Raw genomic sequence first — 27,183 nt, 5'->3', positions numbered from 1 at the left:
GGTAGTAGCTTCCTGTTGGGTGGTAGGAGATATCTGCCAAGTGCTCAAGCATTGCCTTGTGTGAATTAACATCTGGCATGTTAGCCGTTAATATGACTGAAAGGTCATCCTTGACCTTTATCTCATGACTGGGAAAGGAACTCCTTTCCTACCTCTAGTGATTCTAGGATGAGTAGTACTTTCATGCATCTGGAAGGGATAGAGCAGGAAAGAAAACAGGTGCCCACTTTTTCTCAGACACACACAAAATGAGAGAAGGTAGAACTAAGCATTCCTAGGGAGTTTCCTCTGTGTGTGTGTGTGTGTGTGTGTGTGTGTGTGTGTGTGTGTGTGTGTGTGTTAAATACTAGAGCTTGAATTCAGCACTGGTCTTCTCACTTAGCTTTTTCTGCCAAGGCTGGCGCTCAGTCACTTGAGTGTGTGTGTGTGTGTGTGTGTGTGTGTGTGTGTGTGTTAAATACTAAAGCTTGAATTCAGCACTGGTCTTCTCACTTAGCTTTTTCTGCCAAGGCTGGCGCTCAATCACTTGAACTACAACTCTGCTTCTGGCTTTTGTTGGTTAATTGAATTAAGAGTCTCAAGAACTTTGCTGCCTAAGCTAGATTCAAACTGTGATCCTCAGGTTTCAACCTCCAGAGTAGCTAGATTACAGAAGTAAGCCACTAGTGCTTGGCCTGTTTTCCTGTTTAGGTGTCCATATACTTGAAAATGCTTCATTTTCCTTCTAAGCTCTGTGCCTTTTCTTGTTTACCATTAAGAAAGCTAGCATTGAGCCAGGTGCCGGTGGCTCAAGCCTGTAATCCTAGCTACTCAGGAGGCTGAGGTCTGAGGATCATGGTTCAAAGCCACCCCGGGCAGGAAAGTCCCTGAGACTCTTATCTCCAATAAACCACTAGAAAACCAGGAGTGGCACTGTGGCTCAAGTGGTAGAGTGCTCGCCTTGAGCTGAGAGCACAGGGTCAGCGCCCAAGCCCAGAGTTCAAGCCCCACGACCGACAAAAAAAAAAAAAAAGCCAGCACTACATTAATAGAACAGGTAGATAGCTAAGAATGTGCAAATTCTAGTGACCAGGGCAAGTTGACTTCCTAACCAGGGTTTTGTTTCTTTCTGCAGGAAATAAATGGTATCACTGCAGCGCTGGCTGAAGAACTCTTTGAAAAAGGTATGTGGTCATTAGTCCTTGAAATATAGGCACACCTTGACTAGTCTTAACTAGGCATCTGGAGACCCAAGGCAGCACAGAACTCAATGTGTTGAGTCCTAGCCAGGGTTTACCTCTTTGGGGGTGCCCAAATCCCTGGCCCTGGTTCACAGCTAAGCCTGCCTACCTACCTACAGGTGAGAGGCTATGGTCCATCCAGAGACTTTTTTGAGTTCCTATGTCGAGGACTTATTCTTTAGTGGAATGCTGAAAGGTAGCTGCAATGTTGCATCTTGTACCTGGTTTGTTCTTGCTTGAAAGAATATAAAGAGCAAGTAGAAGATAACCTTGAGTCATAGAACTATCAGAAAGCATGGTAACAATAGCTGACATGTAATGAGCATGCCTGCCACCAGCCCTATGGTTAACATTGTATTGGCTCCCTTCCTGCCCATCCCCCTCCCCCCCAGCAGGTAGAAGTGAAAATACTGACAAGAGGCCCAATAACCTGTGTGAGGGTACATGGCTAACAAGAAGGAGCGCAAGAACCAAATGCCAGTCAGTCTGGCTCAAAAGCTCTCAGGCTTCTCACTGACCTGGCATCTTAGGCTTGCACCTAACTTCAACATCTGCATTTTGGAGGTTGCAGCATAGCTCTGACTTGGCCTCTTTCTTTAGAGTGGCTCTCCAGTTGCACAGCCCCATGTCCCTTTCCTCTGTCTCCACACATCCCAGGCTGCCCTGTGCCCAGTGTGAGCTCAGGAGGGCAGCAGTTCCTGCATGCTTGAGGCTGTAGTTTCATCTGACACTGTGGGTGAATGTAATAGGTGCTTGCTCAGTGTTCATTGACCATTGGCCCTGGTTGTACAGTGGACTGGGGTCAGGGTTAGACACTCATCCCTTGGGAATTGGCTGTTGCAGGAGAACAGCTCTTGGGGGCTGGTGAGGTCTTTGCCATCAGACCCCTTCAACTGTATGCAGTCACCCAGCAGCTGCTACAAGGAAAGCCCACATGTGCCAGTGGGGATGCCAAGACTGACCTTGGGCATATTCTGGACTTCACCTGTCGCCTTAAGTACCTTAAGGTAAGGATGCAGATGTTCAGCCATGTAGAGCTCACTGACAGCTGGCAAGTGAGTTTGAAGGTTCAGGAGCTCTTTGTGGAAAGACCATCTAGTGTTCTTCACACTGTGAACACCAGGGGGCACCATGACCCAGTATACTTTTACTTTAAACTTTGGCCTAACCATTTTGTTGAAAATAGAAGTTATCAAAGTTTCAAGTTTGGCAGCTACTGCTGCACTGACCAAAAATGTGGATGGTGAGTGGCGGCAGCAGCATCCCTAATGTAAGCCTTGTCTTTTTGCCTCAGGTTTCTGGCACAGAAGGACCTTTTGGGACTAGCAACATTCAGGAGCAGCTCCTGCCATTTGATCTGTCAATATTCAAGTCTCTTCACCAGGTGGAGGTAAGGCCTGGGGCCGCTGAGATGCTGGCAGGGCTGAGTCAAGAACAGGCATCATCTCTCTCTGACTATAGCTAAGTAGCTGTTTTGATGTCTGATGGCCAGATTTAATCACAAAACACTGCTTGGTCAAACTTGGTCTCTGATGCTTTTACTCATTGGCTGGCAGTCTATCATCTGAGCCACACCTCCAGCCCCCAGATGTTTACAGTTGAGGAAACTAAGGCTTAGTGAGATAAGGAAGTATGGCTAGGATCATCAGGTTCAGGAGCAGCAAACTGAGACTTGCTTTGGGTCTTGGGGCCACTCCTCTTGATGGAGGGAAACTCAAGATGTTTGTCTCAACCACTACTGGCTAAGGCCTCATAAGGAAGAGGAAAGTCTGACCCAGTCCCTCTAGGCAGCTGAGGCTCTGTCTGGTCTGTGAGTTTGTAGCACTGGGGTCAAGTGGGCTTGGCCTCTCACCACAGGACAGCTGAGGGCAGTGGACTGGGGTGGGGCCAGCAGGAGTTTCACCACACTTGCCGCACTGCGGAGGCCATTTGCTCTTTGCTTTCCATGGCTGGTTCCCATGACCTACCCTTTATATCTACCTGACAGGCTCCAAGAAGCCCTTAACAAGAAAATGGATTTTGTGGTGTATTGCGAATCTGAGGATCGGAATGCCTTTCATGCTAAGTACTTCACAGAATGCTTAGTCAGCCCTGTCTAGCACTGACAAAAAAAAAGGATTAGGTTTTGACTCCTGCCTGTGAGGATTTGGGCCTGCCCATTGTTGGACTTCTTTTGTGCATTGTGGGTTGAGTACCTACTTCCTGGAACTTCTGATGGGGCAGGTTATTTCTCAGACGTAGCTGTGCTTTGTTCCAGATAAGTCACTGTGATGCCAAGCACATCCAAGGGCTGGTTACTTCGAAGCCTACCTTAGCCACGATGAGTGTCCGCTTCTCAGCAACCTCCATGAAGGTGAGCTTTTATCTGTGCTGTGGGGCATGGTTCCAGCTATGACCCCTGCAGTATCTATCAGTACTCATAGGACTGTCCAGCTCATAATGGACCCTGAGGTACTTGAATCTGCATCTTCACCGTAAGTCAGTATTCATTAGACATTTTAGAGGGACTGGGACTTTGTCTTGAAAAAAATTTTTATGTTGTATTTTTTTTTTTGGTCAGTCGTGGGGCCTGAACTCTGGGCCTGGGCACTGTCCCTCAGCTCTTCAACTCATGGCTAGTGCTCTACTGCTTGAGCCACAGAGCCACTTCCGGCTTTTTCTGCTTATGTGGTTTTGAGGAATCGAACCCAGGGCCTCATGCATGCAAAGCAAGCACTCTACCACTGAGCCACCTTCCCAGCCCCTTATTGTTATATTTTATATTTGCCTTTCTGCTTTTGCATATTTGGTACTTGAGTTTGAACCACTTGAGCCATATCACAGCCCTTTTTACTTTAGTTATTTTTCAGATAAGATCTCACATTTATGCCTGGCCTGGACCACAGTATTATTTGTGCTTCCTGTGTGGCTAGGATTACAGGCATGAGCCATTGTGGTCAGCTTTTTTTTTTTTTTGGTCGGTCGTGGGGCTTGAACTCTGGGGTTGGGCGCTGTCCCTGTGCTCTTCAGCTCAAGACGAGCGCTCTACCGCTTTAGCCATAGCGTCACTTTTGGTTTTCTCATCGTTTATTGGAGATAAGAGTCTCCCAGACTTTCCTGCCCAGGCTGGCTTTGAACCTTGATCCTCAGCTCTCAGCCTCCTGAGTAGCTAGGATTACAGGTATAAACCACCAGCACCTGGCTTGTGGTCAGCTTTTTATTGGTTGAAATGAGGTCTCATAAATCTTTTGTTTGGCTGGCCTTAAACTGTGATCCTGATTTCAGCCTTGTAAGTATCTTTCTACGAGCCACCACTTCCAGACTTTTTTTTTTTTTTTTTCACTAAGTAGTCCAGGCTGGCCACAAACTTGTGATCCTTCTGGGATTATAGGATGTATTGCCATGCTTCTCAAGGTTATTGTTTTTTGTTTGTTTGTATGTGTGTATGCCAGTACTAGAGCTTAAACTCAGGGCCTGGACATTGTCTTACAGCTATTTCACTCAAGGCTGACACTCTACTACTTGAGCTATACCTTCACTTGCAGCTTTTTGGTGACTTTGGAGATAAGAGTCTCATGGACTTTCCTGCTCAGGCTGGCTTTGAATTACAGTCATCAGATCTCAGCCTTCTGAGTAGCTAGGATTACAAGCATGAGCCACCTCTTGTTCTTTTAATGACTAAATTGTGACTGTGTAGCAGGTAACATTAGTTTAATAGTTTAACTTCATTTAAGCCTAAAAAACAATCCTGGCTTCCATTCATTTGTATCTCATGCTCCATGAACTTGGAAGTTAAAGGTAAGGAATAGAAGTGCTAGACCCCAATGTTCATACATGAGCCACAGAACCACTCCAATTGGAAATGTAAGTTCCTTTTACCTTCTTAAGGATTTTATCTTAGTAATGTTAAGATCCAAATCTGAGTATACAAAAGACTGGGAGAGTGGGAGAGGGGTGGGGCAGAGGGTGACTGGGCTTGAACTCAGGACCTGGGTATTGTCCCTATGCTCTTTTGCTCAAGGCTAGTGCCTACCCCTTGAGCCATAGTTCCACTTCTAACTTTTTGTGGTTAAATGGAGATAAGAGTCTTATGGACTTTTTCTGCCCCGGCTGGCTTCAAACCATGGTCCTCAGACCTCAGTCTCCTAAGTTTCTAGGATTGTAGGGTGAGCTAACAACACCCAGCTTCTTAATGCTACATTTGTCTTAGTGATGATTTTTATTCCTTTAAAGTAATAGTTCTGCTGTCCACAGTGGAGACCACTTTGAAAGTAGCATTGCTTAGTAACACTATGAATTTGGATTTTCAGGGGCTGGGAAGGTGGCTCAGTGGTAGAGCGCTTGCCTTGCATGCATGAGGCCCTGGGGTTCGATTCCTTAGCACATAAGCAAAAAGAAAAAAAAGCCGGGAGTGGCGCTGTGGCTCAAGTGGTAGAGCGCTAGCTGAAGAGCTGAAGAGCTGAGGGACAGCGCCCAGGCCCAGAGTTCAGGACCCAAAAAAATTTTTTTTGGATTTTCAGCCTCTGAGAATTAAGCCAGCAGAAGCCTCACCATATAGCAGAACATTTGTTCTGAGGAGCATTTGCTATTGAAGCAAACATATTCCAAGTGGCTGTTGTGCTTCTAAGCCTTTGGGTTATTTCATAATCGTTTAAAGACACATGAACCAAAGCCTGTTTTAATGCAAGCTCACTTCCACATGCTAAATATGCTCAATTCCTTCCTTAAATTTTGCAAGAGTAGTGTTCCAGTTAGTGTTGCGTGAGGCCTGAGCATGGTGCTCAACAGATGTTCTTACACAGGAAGTCCTTGTTCCTGAAGCCTCAGAATTTGATGAGTGGGAGCCCGAAGGCACAGCCCTGGAAGGCCCTGTGACTGCTGTTATCCCCACTTGGCAAGCATTGACTGCTCTTGACCTGAGCCACAATAACATCTCCGAGATCGACGAGTCTGTGGTACGTTTGCAGCAGCCAGTGCTAGGGACCACTGTGCTCTGATCACATCCTGAGGGCTGGATATTTCATTACTTTGTCTGGAATGACCACAGACAAACCTGTATTCATAGTTCTGTGTGTCACCTGAAAATTTTAAGTTAAATTTCAAAGTGAGACTGCTTAAAGTTGGCAGTAAATACTTAAAACTAAGTGAAACATTTCAATTGCATGTACCTTTAGTATAATAAAACCATGGTATGTGGTGATATTTACTCCTAAGAAATGTAGAAGAAAAACCCTTTCTAAGAGATTAAAAGATGGGCCCATGGAAGAGTGCTGTCTTGATGACCTTAAGGCTATAAGAGTGTGAATCTTTGTGCTCAGTGGGAGTGGACAGAGCTGGAGAAGAGCAGACTTCCTTATCTGTTTGGGATGTTGCCATTTGTATTGTCATAGCCAAATGTTTATTCCATCAGTAGCTAGTCTTCATCCCTAGAGTCTCTGTGTGTCTCTTTGTATGTGTTGCTGAGTGGAAACAGGAGGTGTCACATTAGGGCTTCGTGGGCATAGCCAGCTGAAAGTCAGGTCAGGAGAAGGAGTTCCCTGTCACCTGGTTACAGACCATGTAGGGTATCAGCTGCTAGAGTAACATGATTTTTTTTTTCTTTCACAAGAAACTGATCCCAAAGATTGAGTTCTTGGACCTGAGTCACAATGGTGTGCTGGTTGTGGATAATCTACAGGTAATGTCTGTCTAGGGCAAGGTCTGCCACCTACCCTTTAGGCTTCTAGTGATGCGCTGAGTGATTATTGCTCTAAAGAATTAGAATGATAACTATAGACTGAGGGTCATAACAGTGGTGCAGTGTCCTGAAGATGGGCAGGCTTATTTTAAATGCTCCCACCAGCCCGCCTGCAGAGTAGCACTAGGTTGTGGCATGTGCAGGGGAGAAGAGAGTCTTCCTCCAATAACCATCAGAGAGACTGGTGGAGCTACCTTGCAGAACTGGTCAGTTTGGGTTGGAAGGGTGGTGGGCTCCCTCTGTGGAAGCTTTACCTGGGCTGCTGCCCTGTTCTCAATGCTGCTGCAGCACCTGTACAACCTCGTGCACCTGGACCTGTCCTACAACAAGCTCTCCTCCTTGGAAGGCGTCCACACCAAACTGGGTAACATCAAGACCTTGAACCTGGCAGGCAACCTCCTAAAGAGCCTGAGTGGCCTGCATAAGCTCTACTCCCTCCTTAACTTGGACCTCAGTGACAACAGAATTGAACAGGTGAGTCGCAGTCCTAAGGGGCTTCAGAGCTCTGGGATTGCTGGGCCTTGGTGTTTATCACTTTAAGGAAGATCGTGAAGATTCCTTTCATTTAAAAGAGGCTCCAGCGTGTTGTCGTGTTGCTGAAGTGTTAGGAGAAGGGGCCAAGGGGGATGGCGCTCATGCCTTGCAGATGGAGGAAGTCAGGAGCATTGGAAGCCTCCCGTGTCTGGAGCACGTAGCTCTGCTGAACAACCCTCTCAGCATCATCCCTGACTACCGGACCAAGGTGCTCGCTCAGTTCGGAGAGCGGGCCTCTGAGGTGAGCCTTGGTAGAGTCCAGTGAGATAAGTGGGATGGAGTCCAGGGCAACATGGACAGGAAAAGTGGGAGGAGGGGAGAGGAGGAGGTGGGGGAGGGATTGAAGTGAAGGGGGACTACTACTCTATGCCCTTGCCTGCTTTAGAAAGATGTCTGTTTGCCTTCCCTATCTAGGAAGTCCATTTTCCCCAGGAAAAGGCTCCCTGCATGCACCTCCCAGCCCTCTCTCACTGTCAGCTAGTCTGGGTTCCCCAACAGGATCTATGTCCTGCCAGAGCTATAGGCCAGGAGGGCTCCCAGGAGTACAGAGCACAAATATAGGATATGCAGGAACTGTCTTCCATTTTGGGGGAAAAAAAAAACAAAACAACAACAAAAAACATTGTTCTAGCCAGAAATAAGGAACTTAATTATTATTTATGATAACTTCTCATGGTGCTTGACTACAGGTGCAACGGTTTTGTCCACCTTTGCCAGTGTAGCCAACCCAGGGTCTGCTGCTTATTGGCTGTAGCCATCTACATGCCTCCATGCTAAGCAAAGAGGTCTTTCCCTAGGTTCATTCCTTTCCCTCAGCTCCAGCAGACTCTGTCCCCATTCTCTTACCAGCCCTCAGAGCCTTTCTTCCCAGATCCTAGGCAAGAGACACCAGGGATCTGAGTGTATCCTGCCTCCACCCCCTTTCTGCTTCAAATGCTGCCTTTTCCACACTGTCTTCAACTCAGTCTTCATAAGATGCTATTTCCTGCTCTATTCAGCTCCACACCTGGGAAGTCAGCTCCTGTCCAGGTCCTTGGGACCTTTCCTCAGTTGAGCACGCTGCCTATCCCTAATAGTGTGCTAACCTTCCTCTCCCGCTGTGTTCCCAGACTAGGGTCTCTGCCCATCCTCCCTGCTCTTTATGCCTTTGCCTTGATGTGTCCCCTACCCAGAAGGCTCTCCCCTTGGCCCTTTGACCATCTGAGTTCTGCCTATAATGAGACCTAGTGCAGATCTCTCCCTTTCCCAGACCTAGCCCCCCAAGAGGCTTGTGCTTCCTCTTCTTGGAGAGGGACTCCCAGAGAAAGAGGAAGCAGTACGAGATTTCCATTAGCCTCTCTAAGACATTCCCAAGTCACTTGGATGGTAATAAGGAGCCTGCCTCTTAGTGGGCTGGGCTTCCCTGTGCCTCCAGGTTCCTCCTGGGGGTGTTCTTCTACCACTCCTCAGCAAGGCCCCACCATGCTCGCCAATCTCTACACTTAAATCTGCTTTCTGGACTTTTGTAGGTATGTCTGGATAACACAGCAACTACAGAGAAAGAGCTGGACACTGTGGAAGTGCTCAAAGCAATTCAGAAAGCCAAAGACGTCAAGTCCAAACTGAGCAACCCAGAGAAGAAGGTGGGCATTTGTACGGGAAGAGTGGTGGTAAGAAGTAGGCCAGGGTGGGAGCAGTTCATGTGGGAAAATAGGATGTGGCATTGCTCAAGCCTGCTGAGTCCTGACTGTGCCACTCTGTGGCTGCAAGAGCATGGGTGGGACCCACGGGACATGGAGATGCTGCTCAGGGCTGTGAGCTCAACATGAGAGCATTGAGCTCCTCCCTGTACGTCCTTGGCCTTGTTGGGTCTATTCTTCCTGCACTTTCGTTCTCTCCTGGGCTGATTTGAGCACTCCTCCTCAGGTTGGTGAGGATTCTCGGCTCCCAGCTGCCCCCTGCACCAGACCCAGTGGCTCCCCTCCCACCACGGCTCCCACCTCTGCCTCCCTGCCCCAGCCTATCCTCTCCAACCAAGGTAATCGAGTATGGCTCTTGCTTCTAGCAGAGCTGCCCAGCCTTCCTGGGTCCTAGGCTGTAGTTGGGGGTGAGATGCTAGTACGTACCTGCTTCCTACAGGGTCAGGCCTAGGGAGCGTGATGCTATGTGCTGGCTGTCTGCTTAAGGGACTTGTGTCAGAGAGAGGAGGAAGCAGCTTGATTTCAGCACTGTTGTTTGCTTAGAGAGGACTATTGATGCTCTGACACCCCCATCCAACTCCTCTAGGATACCATGGGGTATCTGCCGGGTGTACAGAGACTCCCCTTTGAGCAGGCTTGGGCTGTGAGCTCATGAGGGCCCAATCTCCTGCAGGCACAGTGGGCAGGCTGGTTCCTTGTTAGTGGGAGAAACTAGGCCTTCCTTTACTGAGTCTGCAGCCCCAAACCTTGTGTGAGGAGCTTTCTTTTATCATTGCCTTGTCTCTGTGGTTCTTGAGGGGCGGCCTGCACCCAAACACTGCATCTGTGGAAACCAAGCTGAGTTATACAGATAAGCTATGTCCCTTTAAGACCAATTCCTTTCACCTGCCCCCTGTCTTAGCATTTTCAAAGGGCTTTCACCTCTGAACCCAGGCATCCTCGGAGATGAGTGAGTGAAGCAGGTCCCATGAGCATGTCTGCCTGCCCGGCCCCGACGGAAGAGGGGCAGGTGTGCCATCCCGAGTGGAGCTGAGGGTCGGGACACGCAGGAAAGAACGCCACCCGCCTGGGCTCCTGGAGACACAGAACTTGGTGTGAGGTCTTGGGAAAACAGTGTGACCCTAGGTTTCAAAGCGCCAGAAACATTCCCACCCCTTGACCTGGTGACCCCACTGGAGGAGATCATCTCAGAGAGGGATAAGATGCTCAGGGGAGAGGGAACATCAGGCTTGACATATACTCCCACGGAGGGGAGGGAGAGGTAGCTGCGGGGCAGCTGTGGCAGTTCCTTTAGGGAAAGAAGACTGGGCAGCAAGGAGGGAGATAGTCACATGTTTATGATAAGGCAAGAGGCCAGTACAGAGCAGCACACTGAGATCATGCTTGTAACATAAAGAAGAGAGTTTATGGAAATGGACTGGTGAGACTAGCTGCCTGCACATTTGCTCATTTACTTAAGCCAAACATTTGAGATTTGTGGATTGTATTTTTTTTTTTTTTTTACATAAAAGGTGAGGAAGGTTTGGATCCCTGTGAGAAAACTTTCCTGACCCTGCCACTTGTGTCCAAACCAGACCCACTACCCAAGCCCCTCTAATGCTAGCAACCCTGCAGAGGAGGCACATAAATAACTTCAGGCTTTCTGGGGTACAGGGAGGTGCAAGGTCCCAAATCCAAGGACATAGCCTTGGATAGCCAGGGGTCAGCAGTGGTTGAATCTGAGTGAGTGTGTGAACGAGCATGACCCCAGGTGGGTAGGAGGAATGAGTGTCTCCCCTAGAGCTGCGGTACAGCTGGTAAAGCCTCTGCAGCAGCTAGGTCCAACCTCATCTCCCCCTTTCTCTTTGCCCTCCTTGCCCAGGGCAATCCACAGAGTGTCTCTGTAGTGTGTCTTCCCCTCCCAGTCACTGGACATTGAGACATCATCCCAAATTGCACCTCTTATAAATAAAACTGCAGTGGATGTCTTTGTGTGCATATCTCTTTCCTTTTGGGTGAGAAATGGCAAAGGTCAAATCCCTGTCCAAGGACTCCTGATGTCCCCTATCCCATCCACTGAGTGGCCCTTTTTGACCACTTGTTTGCGCAGGCCATAGTCCAGGAAGGAAATGGACAGACTGTCCTTGTCCACATTTCCTCGTGTCCAAACAAGGCTTGGGGGTGGGGGTAGTGTTGCTTTTTTCTCACAACTGTGGAGGCAGCTAATGTATGTGTGTTCAGCCCTGTATTACTAGTCTGGATGGGCAGAGATTTCCCCCTTGTGGGAACAGCTTTGCTAACCCATGCCTGTTGCTCATAGCCTGATCCATAGAGGGGAGCATACTTGTGAATAAACTGGGCACTCAGGAACCTGCCTGAAGCGGGTTCTGTCTAGGAAACCCCAAGCCCCTGGTCATTGCAGGAGCCATTAGACTGCTGTTGGAGCCATATGGAGGATTATGACTAATGGCAGATTGGCCAGAGTTGGTTCTCCAGCCACCCATGGGCTGAGAGAAAACTGTGTAGAGGGGTGGTTAGGAGTGAGCAGCTGAGTTCCAGCTTCCTGTCTGTGTGATCTCCAACAACTTGTAGCCTCTCAGGAGCTGTTTTCTCACCCATAAAGTGGATACCCCCTACTTCATCGATTCTAAGATGCACATATCTCCACCCTGTGACTTCTCTGAAATTGAGATGCGTCTTTCAGTCAGTGGCATCCCCTAGTTGCTGCCAGCCAGCTGGTATTCGTGATGAACTCATGGGAACACCTGTGGACACCTGCTAAGACCAAGATGGCAACACATCCATGCATCTTAGATTTGATGAAATGTAAACAATGAGAGGCACGTATGAGCTAATGCTGGGAGGCATTTAGCACTGCTTTTGGTTCAACAGAATTGGTCGGTAAGGGCACCCCCCCCTCCCACATCCTGAGTAGGGGTTCAGATCAGTGCCCCTAAGGAACATGGAGCCACTTGGGGGTGGGGAGTAAACTGTTTGCCCAAGGGAAAACATGGTACAATGAGTTAGGAACCTTTTAGAAGGTCTCCAGCAGCAGAGGTGTGAGTAGAGGTGGTATCTAAGGTGAATCTTGAAGGATGGATAGGATTTGGATGTGTCAGTGAAAGGGTAAGATTCCAGGGGAGAATGGCAACATAGATAAAGCCTGGGGGTGCCCTGGAAGGTGCTTCATGTATGGCTGGGACCTTGCCACTCTTCCTACCTCACAAAGCCTCTGTGTCTTTGCTTCTTGGAGTTATCAGGTCTTCGGCCACCTGCCTGCCTAGCCTTGGTCAGGAAGCAGCTGAGCTGGACAAGGACTTCATATCATGTGGTTCTCTGAGTCGTATCACTGGGCCATGTCGACTGCTGGCAAAGCCAGGCTGTTGAGACTGTCTGGGACCCTAGACCAGCTAGCTACATTTCAAAGAATGTCAAAAGACTTTCCATTCAATCAGACTGCAGACCATTTGGAGTGGAGAAATAGGTCCAGACAGACTATATTCTTTTTTTTTTTTCAGACTACATTCTTAAAATAGCTTCAATAGGAGCCAGGTGCTGGTGATTCACACCTGTAATCCTAGCTACTCAAGAAGCTGAGATCTGTGGATTATGATTAGAGCCAGCCCAGTCAGGAAAGTCCCTGAGACTCTTCCCCAATTAATCATCAAAAAGCCAGAAATGGCTATGGCTCAAGTAGTAGACCACTAGCCCTTTGCACAAAAACTCAAGGACAGTACTCAGACCCTGATGTCAAGCCCCAGAACCAGCGCATGTGTGCACACATGCACACACACACATGCCTCAATAGGGTTTAAGTAGCCCACACACATCTGGATGCATGAGTTGCCACTGTTCCTGAGAAGTGGCTCTAGGGTAGTGGGTGGGATGGTTGTCAGGAAGCAGGTTAGTATGTGCAGGCTTAGATTGTATTCAGCAGCCCTAGAGGAAACAAGCCCTCAAGGGTTAGCCTCCTTCACTGTGCTCTGCAGATTTGTGAACCCTGCGGAGATGTCAGATCAGGGTATAGGGTCATATGTAGGCCTTCTGGAATAATGCTCCCAGAATGAACGTTGTTGGACATACCACCCAAACTTCCCTCCTGAGGCAAGTCTGCACTGCACTGCCTAGCTCTGTTCAATTAGACCAGGTCAGACCACACAGTATGACCTTTGCCAAGGTTAGAGACAGACTGTTCTATTTCACCTTGTCCCTCTGTGCTAGAGAGGGTAAGCATCTTCATGCTATGTCTATTGACCATTCTGTAGCACATCTTATGTTCTTTGCAGTCTCTTGATGAGGTTTCCACCCTCTCTGTAATCATTAACAGCTCTTTGTAGATTAAAGATTTAAATCTTTGTTAAATACAGAAGTGCTTTTTTTCTCTTAGCCTTTGATTTTGCTATGGTCTTTAAAATTCACCTACAGAAGTTCAGTGTTTATGTTTTCACACTTGGTAAGCTTCTTATCTTTGCATGTGTGCTCAGAAAGCCTCTGCCTGCCTTGAGATTAGAAGAACTATCATTGGTTGAAAATTTCAACTTTGTCATTTTCTTCTGTAACCCATATAAGTTTGGGGGTCTGGCTAGCCCCAGCCATGCCAGTGTTTCAAGACCCAGTCCTCTTGTTGAATGGCTGCTCTCCCCACCTGCCCACCCGCCCTCCCCATCTTTCTGCAGGAATCATGTTTGTGCAGGAGGAGGCCTTGGCCAGCAGCCTCTCATCCACAGACAGTCTGACTCCTGAGGAACGGCCCATTGCCCAGGGCTGCTCTGACTCCTTGGAGTCCATCCCTACAGGACAGGTAACACTCTTGCCTGCTTTTGGGGTCCAGTTCCTCTGCTGCAACCCTCCTGCCTGAGTTGGTCGGTGCACAATCTGAAGTGACCTGGCTGGAGTATGGCAGGTGCTACTCGGGCCACTTTGTGTACTACTTGCTATAGTAGTATAGTCTATACTATAGGCTCTCTTGGACCTGTCTCTAGTTGAGTCTTCATTAACTGAGTGGCTCAGGATCTGTATTCAGCATCTTCTGGCCACCATGAGAATAGGTAGTGCTCTCATTGGGCTCTTGCATGGGAAGAGATCCTTGGACCATATGAGCAGACTGCCCCGGGGAAGGCAGTTCAGAGGGAGAGCTGCTTCTTCCTGCCACCTGCTATCCTGGGGCTGTTCTACCCCTTCCTACATATCACCCTGCTAGTCTGTGGCAGTGTGACTCTGTGGCTGATGCTCAGGCTTCTGGGGCCCATTCCTGTGCCCCAGGACAAGAGGAGAGGAAAGCAAGAGTGGCTCACTTGTGTGTGTATGGTGGCTGGGCCTCTGTAAACCTTATCCCTCTATTGCCCAGGGCCATGGCCTTTGATATAAGTCCTTCCCTGTCTCCTAGCACCCCCTGCCTCTCCAGGGTCAAATAGTAAGAGATTCCTGAGCTCTGATCTAGCCTAGTAGCAGAACATGTTGGAGACCTTGCCAGAGCTACCTGTACAGGCTCTGGCCTGGGTTGAGGGTATGGTTGGGGGTCAGACAGATGGGTGGGGATGCCAGCCTTGTTGTATACTGGCAGGATAAGCAGGTGGGTATGTTTCTAGACCCCAGAGTGTACCCAGGTGGAGTGTGTGGGAATTGTGAGGCACTTCCATAGGCAGCAGGCCAGGGTCCAGTGTGTAGTAAGTGCCAGAGAATAACTAGCAGGTGGGGCTGACTGCAATTTCTTCTTTATCAGGCAGCTTCTGATGACTTAAGGGATATGCCAGGAGCTGTTGGTGGTGCAAGGTAAGGAGTTTGTGAAATATGCTCTGAACCTGCTGCCCAGTTTTCTGTATGCTGTCAGCTACAGACTGGGGTAACCAGCAGTATTATTATTTATATAGTTTTCTGTGCCAGTCCTGAAGGTTGAATTCAGGGCCTGGGTGCTCTCCCTGACTTCTTTGTCTCAAGGCTATTGCTCTACCACTTGAGCCACAGCTTCACTTCTGGCTTTCTTTGGTAGTTAATTGGATATAAGAGTCTCAGGGACTTCCTGGACTGGCTTCAAACTACAGTCCTCAGATCTCAGCCTCCTGAGTAACTAGGATAAGAGGTATGAGCCTGTAATCCTACTGCTGCCTAGCTACCAGCTGGATTTTGTTAACAATCTATCACAGATGTTCTATACAACTTTCCTTATTTAAATAAGCACTGTTGGCTCAGGCCTATAATCCTAGCTACTTAAGAGGCTGAGATCTGAGAATCACAGTTGGAAGCCAGGCTGGGAAGAAAAGTCTGAGACTTATCTCCAGTTAACTACTCCCCAAAAAGTTGGAAGTGGAGATGTAGCTCAAGTAGTAGACTGCTAGTCTTGAACAAAAAAGCTCAGGAATAGTACCTCGGCTGAGTTCAAGCTTCAAGACTGGAATGTGCACGCCTGCACACACACAAAAGCGCTGATGAGATAGATTCTGATCCATTTTCCTTAAACTTTAGCTTTGATCTGCCACAGTCTGTACCAGACTGAACCACAGCTACTTACTTTTTTCTTTTTTCTTTTCTTTTCTTTTTTTTTGGTACTGGGGATTGAACCCAGGATGTTGTTGCACTTGCTAGGCAAGCGCTTTGCTACTGAGCTACAAATAACTGCACAACTACTTTCTTAAATCACTGTTTAAACAAGGGACGCAAAGGGGCAGCCACAAATCATGAAGTATTGGCTTCCTGACCCTGTTCCCACACTGTTATGCTTATGAGGGCTGGAAAAGCCAGGAGGAGGTGGAATTTAGACGTGAAGGTCTAGGGCCTGCCCCAGTCTTCTGTCCATGGAGACTCCTGGGTGCCCCTGAAGGTGGTCCTTAGGAACATCCTGGAACACACTTTGCTCTCAGGGTGCATGGCAATATCTGAGTGTCTCAGTGGTCTGGCCATTTTGTTGTAGAACCAGTGTGGTCTAGACAGGGCTATGTTGGACAGCTGTGCTCTGAGCCCACAGAAGCCTGGACTCAAACTTGTCATCCAGCCCTCTGGCTGTAAGCATCTTAGCTTCCCATGCTCTTAAAAGAGGTTCAGCTGTGTTGGAGTCGCAGGAGACCCATGAGTTGGTTCCTTAGGAACAAGGTGCAGCTCAGAATTCAGGTGGGTGCCCCTCTCATGTCCCTGACCCAGCCTGTCCCTGCACAGCCCAGAGCATGTGGAGCCGGAAGTACAGGTGGTGCCTGGGTCTGGCCAGATCATCTTCCTGCCCTTCACCTGCATTGGCTACACAGCTACCAACCAGGACTTCATCCAGCGCCTGAGCACCCTGATCCGCCAGGCCATTGAGCGGCAACTGCCTGCCTGGATTGAGGCTGCCAACCAGCGGGAAGAGGACCAGGGGGAGGAGGAGGAAGAGGAGGAGGAGGAGGAGGAGGATGAAGATGTTGCTGAGAACCGCTACTTTGAGATGGGACCCCCAGACACAGAGGAAGAGGAGGGTGGTATCCAGGGGGAGGAAGAGGAAGAGGAGGAGGAAGAGGAGGATGAGGAGGCTGAGGAGGAGCGCCTGGCACTGGAGTGGGCTCTGGGCGCAGATGAGGATTTCCTGCTGGAGCATATCCGCATCCTCAAGGTGCTGTGGTGCTTCCTGATCCACGTGCAGGGCAGCATCCGCCAGTTCGCCGCCTGCCTTGTGCTTACAGACTTTGGCATCGCTGTCTTTGAGATTCCTCACCAGGAGTCAAGAGGCAGCAGCCAGCACATCCTGTCCTCCCTGCGTTTCGTCTTCTGCTTCCCACATGGTGACCTCACGGAATTTGGCTTCCTCATGCCGGAACTGTGTCTGGTGCTCAAGGTGCGGCACAGTGAGAACACACTCTTCATCATCTCTGATGCTGCCAACCTGCACGAGTTCCACGCCGATCTGCGCTCCTGCTTCGCCCCGCAGCACATGGCCATGCTGTGCAGCCCCATCCTCTATGGGAGCCACACGAGTCTGCAGGAGTTCCTGCGCCAGCTGCTTACCTTCTACAAGGTGGCCGGTGGCTGCCAAGAGCGCAGCCAAGGCTGCTTTCCCGTCTACCTGGTCTACAGTGACAAGCGCATGGTCCAGACAGCTGCGGGGGACTACTCGGGCAACATTGAGTGGGCCAGCTGCACACTCTGCTCCGCAGTGCGGCGCTCGTGCTGCGCACCCTCTGAGGCCGTCAAGTCTGCCGCCATTCCCTACTGGCTGCTCCTCACACCCCAGCACCTCAACGTCATCAAGGCCGACTTCAATCCCATGCCCAACCGTGGCACCCACAACTGCCGCAACCGCAATAGCTTTAAGCTTAGCCGTGTGCCCCTCTCTACCGTGCTGCTGGACCCCACACGCAGCTGCACCCAGCCTCGAGGTGCCTTCGCTGATGGCCATGTGCTCGAGCTGCTTGTCGGCTACCGCTTTGTCACTGCCATCTTCGTGCTGCCCCACGAGAAGTTCCACTTCCTGCGCATCTACAACCAGCTGCGGGCCTCACTGCAGGACCTGAAGACTGTGGTCATTGCCAAGACCCCTGCAGCTGGAGCCAGGCCCCAGAACCCCCTCGTGGATGGCCAGCCAGCTGAGGGCAGGGTCAGGTGAGACTTGAGAGCATGGGGCTGGCATGGGTGTGATCTGTGCACATCAGCCCTCCACTTCTCCCTAAACCCTGACCACCCTCAGGTCTGCCATTGGCTCCTCTGAGCCTGGTGCCTGGCCTCTATCAACAGAACTTGAGAATAAGCTCAGGAAAGCTCTCACAAGTATGGGTTCGCCCACAGACTCCTGCCAGCCATGCTGGACAGGTCAAGGGAGCTTCCTCACACCTTGCCTGCCCTGTCAAGGGTCGTCATTCTAACCCTGGTCCTGTCATCTGTTCCCGTGACCCCAAGTATGTCCTGTAGGCATCACCCCCCTCCCCATCCTCAGCAGTCTTGTGCCTTGACTGACGGTCAGCCAGCCTGTCAGACTCCTTCCGTCTCTGAGAGGAGCTCCCAGACATGCTCTGTTAGCCCTTCACAAAAGGACCGAGCTCCCCGTAGCTTTGGGACTATTTCCCAAAGACCCTGTGTGGTAAGAGTGGCAAGGTTGGGATGTCTTGGCTGGGGGAAGGGATTAGTGCTTTCAGGACTCCTGTCATGTGGGAACACTGAGGTATTGGAGGGGACAGAATTGTCAGCCCTGTCTTCTATTCTTCACACTCTCCTCTTCCCCTGCTGTCTCTTGGAGTCTGACTTCCCCTAGAGTCCCTCCTAAGAGTCCCTGCTGGTGACCAGTGCCCCCCCCCTCCACAGCTCACCCCCATCTGAGGCTTAAGAGGAACCTTGTGCCCTTGTAAGGAGCCTTTGCCTCCTGTTGGTGGCTTTCTGACTTCCCCTACTGGGAAGGAAAGCTCTTCATCTGTACTCATTCCCTAATACACATTCTAGGTAATTTTTTCCCCTTACTGATAGACAGTAGACACCCTGTTCTCACCCTGGCTTTTCTCAGCATCTCAGGGTCTATCTGTCTATACCCCAACTAATAATTTTGCATGGTTCCCCATTACCTCTATCCTCTTATGCCCAGCTTGAGACAGGAGCTTAAGTGGGAGGTGGCCCTGTGTGAGGCTTGTCTTCACTTCCCTGCCATCTCTAAGCCTGGCTTGTACTTGGGAGTGGGTACAGAAATGGCCTCCTAGCAGCTGCATTCCCATCCCAGGAGAGCAGAAGGGCAGCCCAGGAGCCTGATATTTGACCGAATACACGACCACAGCTACAGACAACTCAGTAGCTAGAGTGGGTCAGGTTGAGAGGGCGATTCCACAGCACTCCCCTTCAGAGGGGGTATGGCTGCATAGACCAGTTGCAGCCCCTCATTCCAACTGCCGTGAGCTTTGAACTTCTGAGCATCACTTGGTTTCAAGTCAGGAATAGACCAGTGACAGTTCAGCATGCACCTGTGCAGTGGTGGCTGGGTAGGCTGAAAGCCTGTGCCGCCTAAGGACATCCATAGGCAAAAAGACAATTCGAGTTTTTGATTCTCACCTCTGTGTGTACCGTGGCACCTGGATTAGCACTCTGGACACTGAGGTGGCATTACACTTTGCCACCTTTTCAAAACTTCCAATCCATAGGCCAAATCCTAAGCTACATCTGTCTAGCTGGCTCAGCCCTGTGGTAGCCTACTGCCCCTGTCTGCCCATCACCTCCCCAAGAGCCCTGGGTACTTCCCTTCCACTGTCCTGTCCTTCTATAAATAAGCTGGTGATGAAGTGTCAGATGACCCTGGGGGGTGGCATGTAGTATATAAACAGCAGCTTCTTTACACAGGGAGGTTGTGTGATGAAGCAAATTTCTGTGGGGTCCATGTATTAATGTGGTATTTCTTGGGACATTGGGAGATACAGCAATGACCAGGGTCCCCCGGAGGTTGCAGCAGAGGCTCCGGCTCCAGCTCCTGCTCCAGTGGCAGTCCAGATACCCAGCTCAGCTGCCACAGCTCCAGGCCCATCAAAGACATCAGCTGTAGCAGAGACCCTGGCTCCAGCTCCAGCCCCAGCTCCACCTACAGTGGAAGCCCCAGCTCCAGCATTGGTCACAGAAGAGGCCTCAGTAGAGACCCCCACGGAGTCCCCAGCAGAGGCCCCAGTGCAAGCTGAGGCCCCTGCCCAATACCCAAGTAAGCACCTGATCCAGTCCACCTCAGAGGAGAATCAGATCCCCTCACACTTGCCAGTCTGCCCATCACTGCAGCACATCGCCAGCCTACAGGGAAGCGCTGTCATCGAGCTCTTCCACAGCAGCATTGCCGAGGTATGGGCCAAGTGCTGGTCTTGCTGGGTGGCAGTTGTGGTAAGGATGCACGGATACTGCTGAGACACAGCCAGTCCTGAGAAGGAGGTAGAGCTTGTGTGGGGTCAGTGCAAGTCCTGACATCACATGGTCTTTCACTTCAGCTGCGCACACATTTGAGGGCTTGAGGTACCCCAAGCCAGTAGTTTTCTCTGCCTCTCACCACTTGACCTTGGTCAGTCTCTAGCCCTGGGACCCCTCCCCCATACCCATCTCCCACTTCTCGGGTCCTCTCTACCATTGAGTTTATAGACATATCCATGAAATAAGGTGCACTGCTCAGATCTCCCATCCAAGGCCACAGGCGTTTCCCTGGGTTGTGTAGGCCCCCATATTAGTTGAACAGACAGAGATGAAGTGTTGGTTAGGGGAGGTTCTTCATCAGGAGTCTGTTATCAGGTGTTGTCTAGGAGGAAGAAAGGTATGCCCCTGCCACACGCAGCCTCTCTGTGTCTAGGTTGAAAATGAGGAACTGAGGCACCTCCTGTGGTCATCAGTGGTGTTCTATCAGACCCCGGGACTGGAGGTGACTGCCTGTGTGCTGCTCTCCACCAAGGCTGTGTACTTTGTGCTGCATGATGGCCTCCGCCGCTACTTCTCTGAGCCACTTCAGGGTAGGCACTTAACCTGGAGAGCTGGAACATGTGCTGGAGGCAGGCTGAGGGCCAGCTATGTGCCTCTAGCTGCAGGACTTTGGCTCCTCTGGGCTGAAGAACCCCTCATCTGAGGAAGAGGGGGGGATGACAACAGCACTTCCCTCCTAAAGCCCTAAGGCCAGATGTAAATGCACCATTCCAGGGCCCAGCAAATGCTTGGGAACTAGCTGTCACGAGCAAGGACTTAACAGCCTCTGCTCTCTGGGGTCTCAGTGGGAGTCTTAGCCCAGAGACTAGTGATGCCGCTGAACTGACTGTTGAGACCCCTAAGTTGCATATGTGGCCTTGCGTACATGGAGAAGGTGTCAGTTCCCTCCCAGGTGACCTATTCCTGCTAGATAGGCTGACCTTTGTGCTCACCCCCCCACAGCCACTCTCAGTCCCTTTTTTCCACAGATTTCTGGCATCAGAAAAATACTGACTACAACAACAGCCCTTTCCACATCTCCCAGTGCTTTGTACTCAAACTCAGTGACCTGCAGTCAGTCAATGTTGGCCTTTTTGACCAGCACTTCCGACTTACAGGTAAGTGACCTACTGCGCTGTGTCCCAGTCTAGTGAAAGCCAGTGTTAACTAGTGGGCTTCCACTTTCCAGATGTGGGTGCATTGCCATAGGCACATTATCTCTGCTTACAAGCTTGCTAACTAGGCAGGCGGAAGCAGCTTCAGGAACTGCTGAGATTGCAGGACTCACCAGAGGCTCAGAGCAGGAGGTAGGGTGTGCAGGGAACTCCAACCCAGACGGCAAAGTGGGCCCTGAGCTCAGAGGCAGGATGTTTCTGACTCATACTTCCTGAAGAGAGAAAACTAAGCTTTTTCTCTAATGCCTCTGTATCCCTGTCCAGAAAAATGTCTCAGCCCTTCCTGCTTGAGATATGGCTGCTCTCCCACATGGGTCCTCCTAGCCCTGGCTTTCTGGGCCAGAGACCTGGCAGGGGGGATTGGTAATAACCAGTGGCTGTGTCCCAACCCTTCCTTCACAGGCCCCTCCCCGACGCAGGTGGTCACATGCTTGACACGGGACAGCTACCTGACACACTGCTTCCTCCAGCACCTCATGCTTGTGCTCTCCTCTCTGGAGCGCACACCCTCACCTGAGCCTGTTGACAAAGACTTCTACTCAGAGTTTGGGAACAAGAGCACAGGTACACTGTCCAGCTTGGGCTGCACGCCAGCACCCAGGTGGACATCAAAGGCCCCTGAATTCCTCTCTGCTTTAGAGTCCCCTCTCTCTGCCTGTCCCTTTCACTTGGTCTCTTGTCCTGCTTAGCTGGTAAGGATCTTTTCCTTAGCAGGGTCTCCATCCCAGCAACCCCTCTCCCATCCAGCATCCACATCTCTAGAGTCAGTCCTTAGCCTGCCTCTCTCATGTGGGGGTCTCTAGACCGCTGGTCCTTCCAGTCCCACCATAGGCCACAGTCCTGGTGGCATCTCTCTCTGCAGGGAAGATGGAGAACTATGAGCTGATCCATTCAAGCCGTGTCAAGTTCACCTACCCCAGTGAGGAGGAGGTTGGGGACCTGACATACATTGTGGCACAGAAGATGGCTGACCCAGAAAATGCCCCAACCCTCAGCATCCTCTTGTATGTGCAGGCCTTCCAGGTAGGCCCACCACCACCTGGGCGCTGCAGGAGCCCGCTGCGCCCCAAGACCCTCCTGCTCACCAGTGCCGAGATTTTTCTCTTAGATGAGGACTATGTCCATTACCCGCTGCCTGAGTTTGCCAAAGAGCCACCGCAGAGAGACAGGTACCGGCTGGATGATGGCCGCCGTGTCCGGGACCTGGACCGTGTGCTCATGGGCTATCAGCCCTACCCACAGGCCCTCACGCTTGTCTTTGATGATGTGCAGGGCCATGATCTCATGGGCAATGTCACCCTGGACCACTTTGGGGAGGTGGCAGGTGGCCTTGCAAGGGGCAGCCAGGGCCGTGAGGTCCAGTGGCAGGTGTTTGTCCCTAGTGCTGAGAGCCGAGAAAAGCTCATCTCACTCTTGGCTCGCCAGTGGGAGACCCTGTGTGGCCGAGAGCTGCCTGTTGAGCTTACTGGCTAGTTCAAGCCGCCTGCCTGCCTCCTGCCTTGTCTGGCCTGGTGCCTGTTTAGAACCAGGAAGCAGGCTTTCTTTGTTCTTTTGAAAATGTTTTCTTCCCTGCCCTTGGTACCTTAATTTGACTGTCCCTGCAGAGAATGTGAACATGTGTATTCAGTTAATTCTTTCTATTGCTGGATGGTGAGAACACGATCCCCCTTCGGGGCATCCATGTCAGCCTCACGTGGTGTGTTGCCGGCCCCTGGAGTGGCGAGGCCAGGCACACCGGCATCCTGTATGTTGTGGTGCTGTTAACATGGACACAGTGGACCTGACCATCTCTACACTACACGTCCTTCTTGAAGTGTCAAGTCCTGTCCTGTGTTGCTGTTGCTGTCATTGTGGGCATTTTGCTAATTATGAAGCTCCTGCCCCTTGCGTCTTTCCAAAGTGGAGGTCTTTCATGGTCCAGAAAAATGGGGAACTCCCTGCAGGAAGTCCACCCAAGCCATGGGGCTACAAGGGGTGGGGGCAAGGGACCTAGAGCTGTCAGCACCTAGACCTGTCAACACCAAGTCTGTTTCCTGTTGCGTATTTTCTCTATTCCAATAAAGCAGTTTGACACAGTCTGGGTCTTCTGGATCAAGGGTCACTGGGGTCTCCACAGAGCTTCACCTCAGAGAGTAAGCATAGAGAAGAGAGACTTCCTGGAAACAGGACAAGGTATGCGAATGGGCGTCAGATGATTGTTGAGACAGAAGGGTAAAGGTGAAACCAGGATTTTAGACCCAGGCCCAAAGTCCAGGAGTCCTAAGTTTAGTTCAGCCTCTTTCCCATATGCCAAATAAAAAGACGTGGTAGCTGGGCACCAGTGGCTTATACCTGTTACCATATCATACCATACCTGTTATACCTACTCAACAGTCTGAGATCTGAAGATTGCAAGTTCTATTTTTTTTTTTTTTTTTTTGGGTCCGGTCGTGGGGCCTGAACTCTGGGCCTGGGCGCTGTCCCTCAGCTCTTCAGCTCAAGGCTAGCGCTCTACCACTTGAGCCACAGCACCACTTCCAGCTTTTTTCTTTTTGCTTATGTGGTACTGAAGAATCGAACCCAGGGCCTCATGCATGCAAGGCAAGCGCTCTACCGCTGAGCCACCTTCCCAGCACCTGAAAATTGCAAGTTCTAAGCAAGCCCAGACAGGAAAGTCCATGATACTTAACCTCAAATTTATCACTAGAAAACCGGAAGTGGATCTGTGGCTCAAAAGTGGTAAGAGTGCTACCTTTGAGCAGAAGAGCCCAGAGATAGCGCCCAGGCCTTGAGTTCAAGCTCTACAACAGAATAGGAAAAAAAAAAAGACATGGTGAAGGGCAGAGAAAGGTGATTTATTACATGGCAGCCATAGGAGACAGCACTTTAGTACATCTTTGGCCATCTTCAGAGATACTTACATTGACTTCAAGGGGAGAATTGGGGCAGAGAATTAGAAGGGTATGAATAGTTAAAACAATCCCAGGTCATTGGTGTGCCGGTTGACCATTCATTAGCTTCATCTTTGATATGGGGATTTCTGGATTACTGTTGGGAAAAGTTGCCTGGCGGGTGGCCTCCTGAGTTTCTAGGCCATTTCTGGTAAGAAGATAAGACATTATCAGGAAATCTTTCTTGGAGCCCCAGGTGATTGATTGCAAACAGACGACAGCAGAAAATAATTCAGATCAAAGGGCACAGATACAAAGTTGAGGGCCTAGCAAAAGCATCTTTTAGCTTACATCTTACAAGAGGACCTCTCTGGATGGGCCATTCTGAGCTGTGGCCAAATCAGGAACCTGATGACGAGAAGATGTTCATAAAACTGCTCAGAGCAGTTGAGAGCAGCCCAGAGCTGGTCTGGGGCAGAAGATGTTGGGGGAAAGGATGTGATGCCATTCTGCATCCAGCCTGCCCTGCGGTGCAGTGCTGGAATCCAGGGCAATGGAGCCTGCCTCTACTTACCAGACTACAAGGGTATCTCCTGCCATATCCACTCCAACCCAAACAGTCAAGGAGACCAGTGTTCCTGGCCCAGGCCACCTCCCAGGGAGAATGGTATGCTGAGAAAGGAGGCTCCAACAAGTGACACCCCCTCACCCACCAGACAGCTTCCCCTTTACCACTCGTCAGGTTGTCTTGCATCTGGGCTTAACCCCACCTGAAATTCACCTAGCTGTGGGGGTGACCCCTAGAGTCAGCATGTCTGCCAGCATGTCTGCATTTGGGGTCTGCCCAGGATGGATCTTAAATGGCAGCAGGGGGCAATGGACAGACCCAGGTGGTAGAGAGTGGAGAAAAGGGCCCCTGCTTGCCCCTGTCCCAATGAGAGAGGCAGGTTGCCTCAGGGAGCCCTGAAGTGTCCGTGAGGGCCGGTTCCTGTGCCCCACTCTTCATCCTTTCCTACTCCAAAGCTCTCCCACTCTTTTCTCTGGCTTTCTTAGGAGCTCAGCTCCTAGGGCTGCTGAGCCAGCAGAATTGTGGAGAGTAGAGGTAAGGGCCTGCTCTGCTTCCCAGTTTTCACTTGGTGACAATGGAATTGGAAATCTTGGCCTGGAGGACCTGCTGCCCTGAAGAACATTATGGGATTTCGGGGGAAGAACAAGGGGCAGAGGTGTTGCCCGGAGAAGAGCCTCCCACCCACAGTGGCCCTCAGTCAAACCTCAAAGTCCAGCCCAGTGGCCCTGCAAACTGCCTGGGTGGACCATGCTAAGGAGGGCCAGGTGAGCAGTTCCTCAGCCAGGCCTTTATCACAGGTGTTTGCAGTGTGGCTTTGCAGTCCGCTCTTGCCTCTTTCCATCTCTGTTGATTCCCACTGAAGTCAGGGGGTATTAGGGGTGCCAGTGGTTCATGCCTATAATTCTACCTAGTCAGAAAGCTAAGATCTGAGGATCATAGTTTGAAGCCAGCCAAGGCAGGAAAGTCCGTGAGACTCATCACCAATTAACCACAAAAAGCTGGATGTGGAGCTGTGGCTCAAGTCTTGAGCAAAAAAAAAAGCTCAGGAACAACCTCTAGGCTCTGAGTTCAAGCCCCAGGATGAGCACTGAGAGAGGCGGGGGCGGGGGGAGAGGAGAGGGGGGGTACCAACGTACTGCCAACTAAAGGCAGGGCTCACCATGTCCAAGCCTGAACTTCGTCCTCAGGTGGGTCCTCCCACTCAGGGAGTCTGGAGCTGAAACAGGTCCTGTGAGCCTTAGTTTCCTTACCAGTAACGAAGATAATAAAAGTAACCACCTTCAAAACATCTTTGCAGGGGCTGGGAAGGTGGCTCAGTGGTAGAGCACTCACCTTGCATGCTTAAGGCCCTGGGTTCGATTCCCCAGCACCACATAAGCAGAAAAAAAAGCCGGAAGTGGCGCTGTGGCTCAAGTGGTAGAGTGCTAAGCCCTGAGCTGAAGAGCTGAGGAACAGCGCCCAGGCCTAAAGTTCAGACCCCACGACCAGACCCCCCCCCAAAAAAATCTTTGCACAGTCAATGAATAAGAAAATGACAGGAATGTGTAAGAGTTATTGTGGAAGGCAAGTACTTGTATGAAAACAGAACAATGAGGGGCTGGGAAGTTGGCTCAGTGGTAGAGCGCTCGCCTTGCATGCCTGAGGCCCTGGATTCGATTCCTCAGCACCACATAAGCAAAAAGAAAAAAGCCGGAAGTGGTGCTGTGGCTCAAGTGGTAGAGCGCTTGCCTTGCATGCATGAAGCCCTGGGTTCAATTCCCCAGCACCACATAAGCAAAAAGCCGGAAGTGGCGCTGTGGCCCAAGTGGTAGAGCGCTAGTCTTGAGCTGAAGAGCTGAGGGACAGCGCCCAGGCCCAGAGTTCAGGCCCCACGACCAGACCCAAAAAAAAAAAAAAGAAAACAGAACAATGAAACATGAAGGGAAAAAACAACACTGTTCTTTCTTTCCACACCTCAATACTGAGTACCCTGTCTTAGATCCTGTCTCTCATCTCCCACAGATAGAAAATAAACTAAGGCAGTGCCAGCTGGTAGCCAGTGGTAAAGGAGATCAAATCAGAACCTGGATCCAGGGGGCTCTCTGAGCTGGTGGCACTTGTGAAAAAAGGAAAATCTTGGACTGGGGTATTAAAACACCTGCAGCATGCATGAGGTCCTAGGTTCCCTTCCCAGAACCACAAACAAAAAAAGGGGGGAGTAAATTCCAGTTTATAGCTTCATTAGCTATTGGGTTCCAATTGACACTGAAGCACAGTGCTGTGATTGGGAGTCAGGAGAGATAGGATACAGGAAAATTATATTTAATAAATATAAAAAGGGGGCTGGGAAGGTGGCTCAGTGGTAGAGTGCTTGCCTTGCATGTATGAGGCCCTGGATTCGATTCCTCAGCACCAGATAAGCAAAAAAAGAAAAAAGCCAGAAGTGGCACTGTGGCTTAAGTGGTAGAGTGCTAGCCTTGAGCTGAAGAGCTGAGGGACAGCGCCCAGGCCCAGAGTTCAGGCCCCACAACCAGACACCCCCCCCCAAAATATATACATATATATATATATGTGTGTATGTATACATATATATGTATGTATAT

At 50.4% G+C, this 27,183-nt stretch overlaps 1 protein-coding gene across 3 annotated transcripts in view; it reads left to right on the top strand.

The window, feature by feature from the left end:
- Window positions 1–23,239, top strand: part of Nisch (nischarin) — a 36,957-nt gene extending 13,718 nt beyond the window's left edge. The window contains exons 4-21 of one of the 3 annotated variants that reach the window (XM_013030739.1): window positions 1,115–1,163; window positions 2,064–2,227; window positions 2,515–2,610; window positions 3,478–3,573; window positions 6,002–6,154; window positions 6,808–6,876; window positions 7,225–7,410; window positions 7,583–7,711; window positions 8,979–9,092; window positions 9,376–9,487; window positions 13,805–13,929; window positions 14,851–14,900; window positions 16,278–17,690; window positions 19,481–19,886; window positions 20,383–20,539; window positions 20,978–21,106; window positions 21,566–21,727; window positions 22,026–23,239. In XM_013030739.1, coding sequence (XP_012886193.1) covers window positions 1,115–1,163; window positions 2,064–2,227; window positions 2,515–2,610; window positions 3,478–3,573; window positions 6,002–6,154; window positions 6,808–6,876; window positions 7,225–7,410; window positions 7,583–7,711; window positions 8,979–9,092; window positions 9,376–9,487; window positions 13,805–13,929; window positions 14,851–14,900; window positions 16,278–17,690; window positions 19,481–19,886; window positions 20,383–20,539; window positions 20,978–21,106; window positions 21,566–21,727; window positions 22,026–22,636 — 4,221 coding nt within the window. In that variant the 3' untranslated portion in view covers window positions 22,637–23,239. Of the gene's footprint in view, window positions 1–1,114; window positions 1,164–2,063; window positions 2,228–2,514; window positions 2,611–3,477; window positions 3,574–6,001; window positions 6,155–6,807; window positions 6,877–7,224; window positions 7,411–7,582; window positions 7,712–8,978; window positions 9,093–9,375; window positions 9,488–10,082; window positions 11,117–13,804; window positions 13,930–14,850; window positions 14,901–16,262; window positions 17,691–19,480; window positions 19,887–20,382; window positions 20,540–20,977; window positions 21,107–21,565; window positions 21,728–22,025 lie in introns of those variants that run through there. The other 2 variants (XM_013030738.1, XM_013030740.1) reach the window with 2 other exon arrangements.
- The last annotated feature ends 3,944 nt before the right edge of the window (window positions 23,240–27,183 follow it).

Source organism: Dipodomys ordii, unplaced genomic scaffold, assembly GCF_000151885.1.
Source record: "Dipodomys ordii isolate 6190 unplaced genomic scaffold, Dord_2.0 Scaffold132, whole genome shotgun sequence".
NCBI classification, from domain to species: domain Eukaryota; kingdom Metazoa; phylum Chordata; class Mammalia; order Rodentia; family Heteromyidae; genus Dipodomys; species Dipodomys ordii.
The sequence above is the reverse complement of the archived record's forward strand: the minus strand, read 5'-3'. Positions and strand labels throughout refer to the sequence as shown.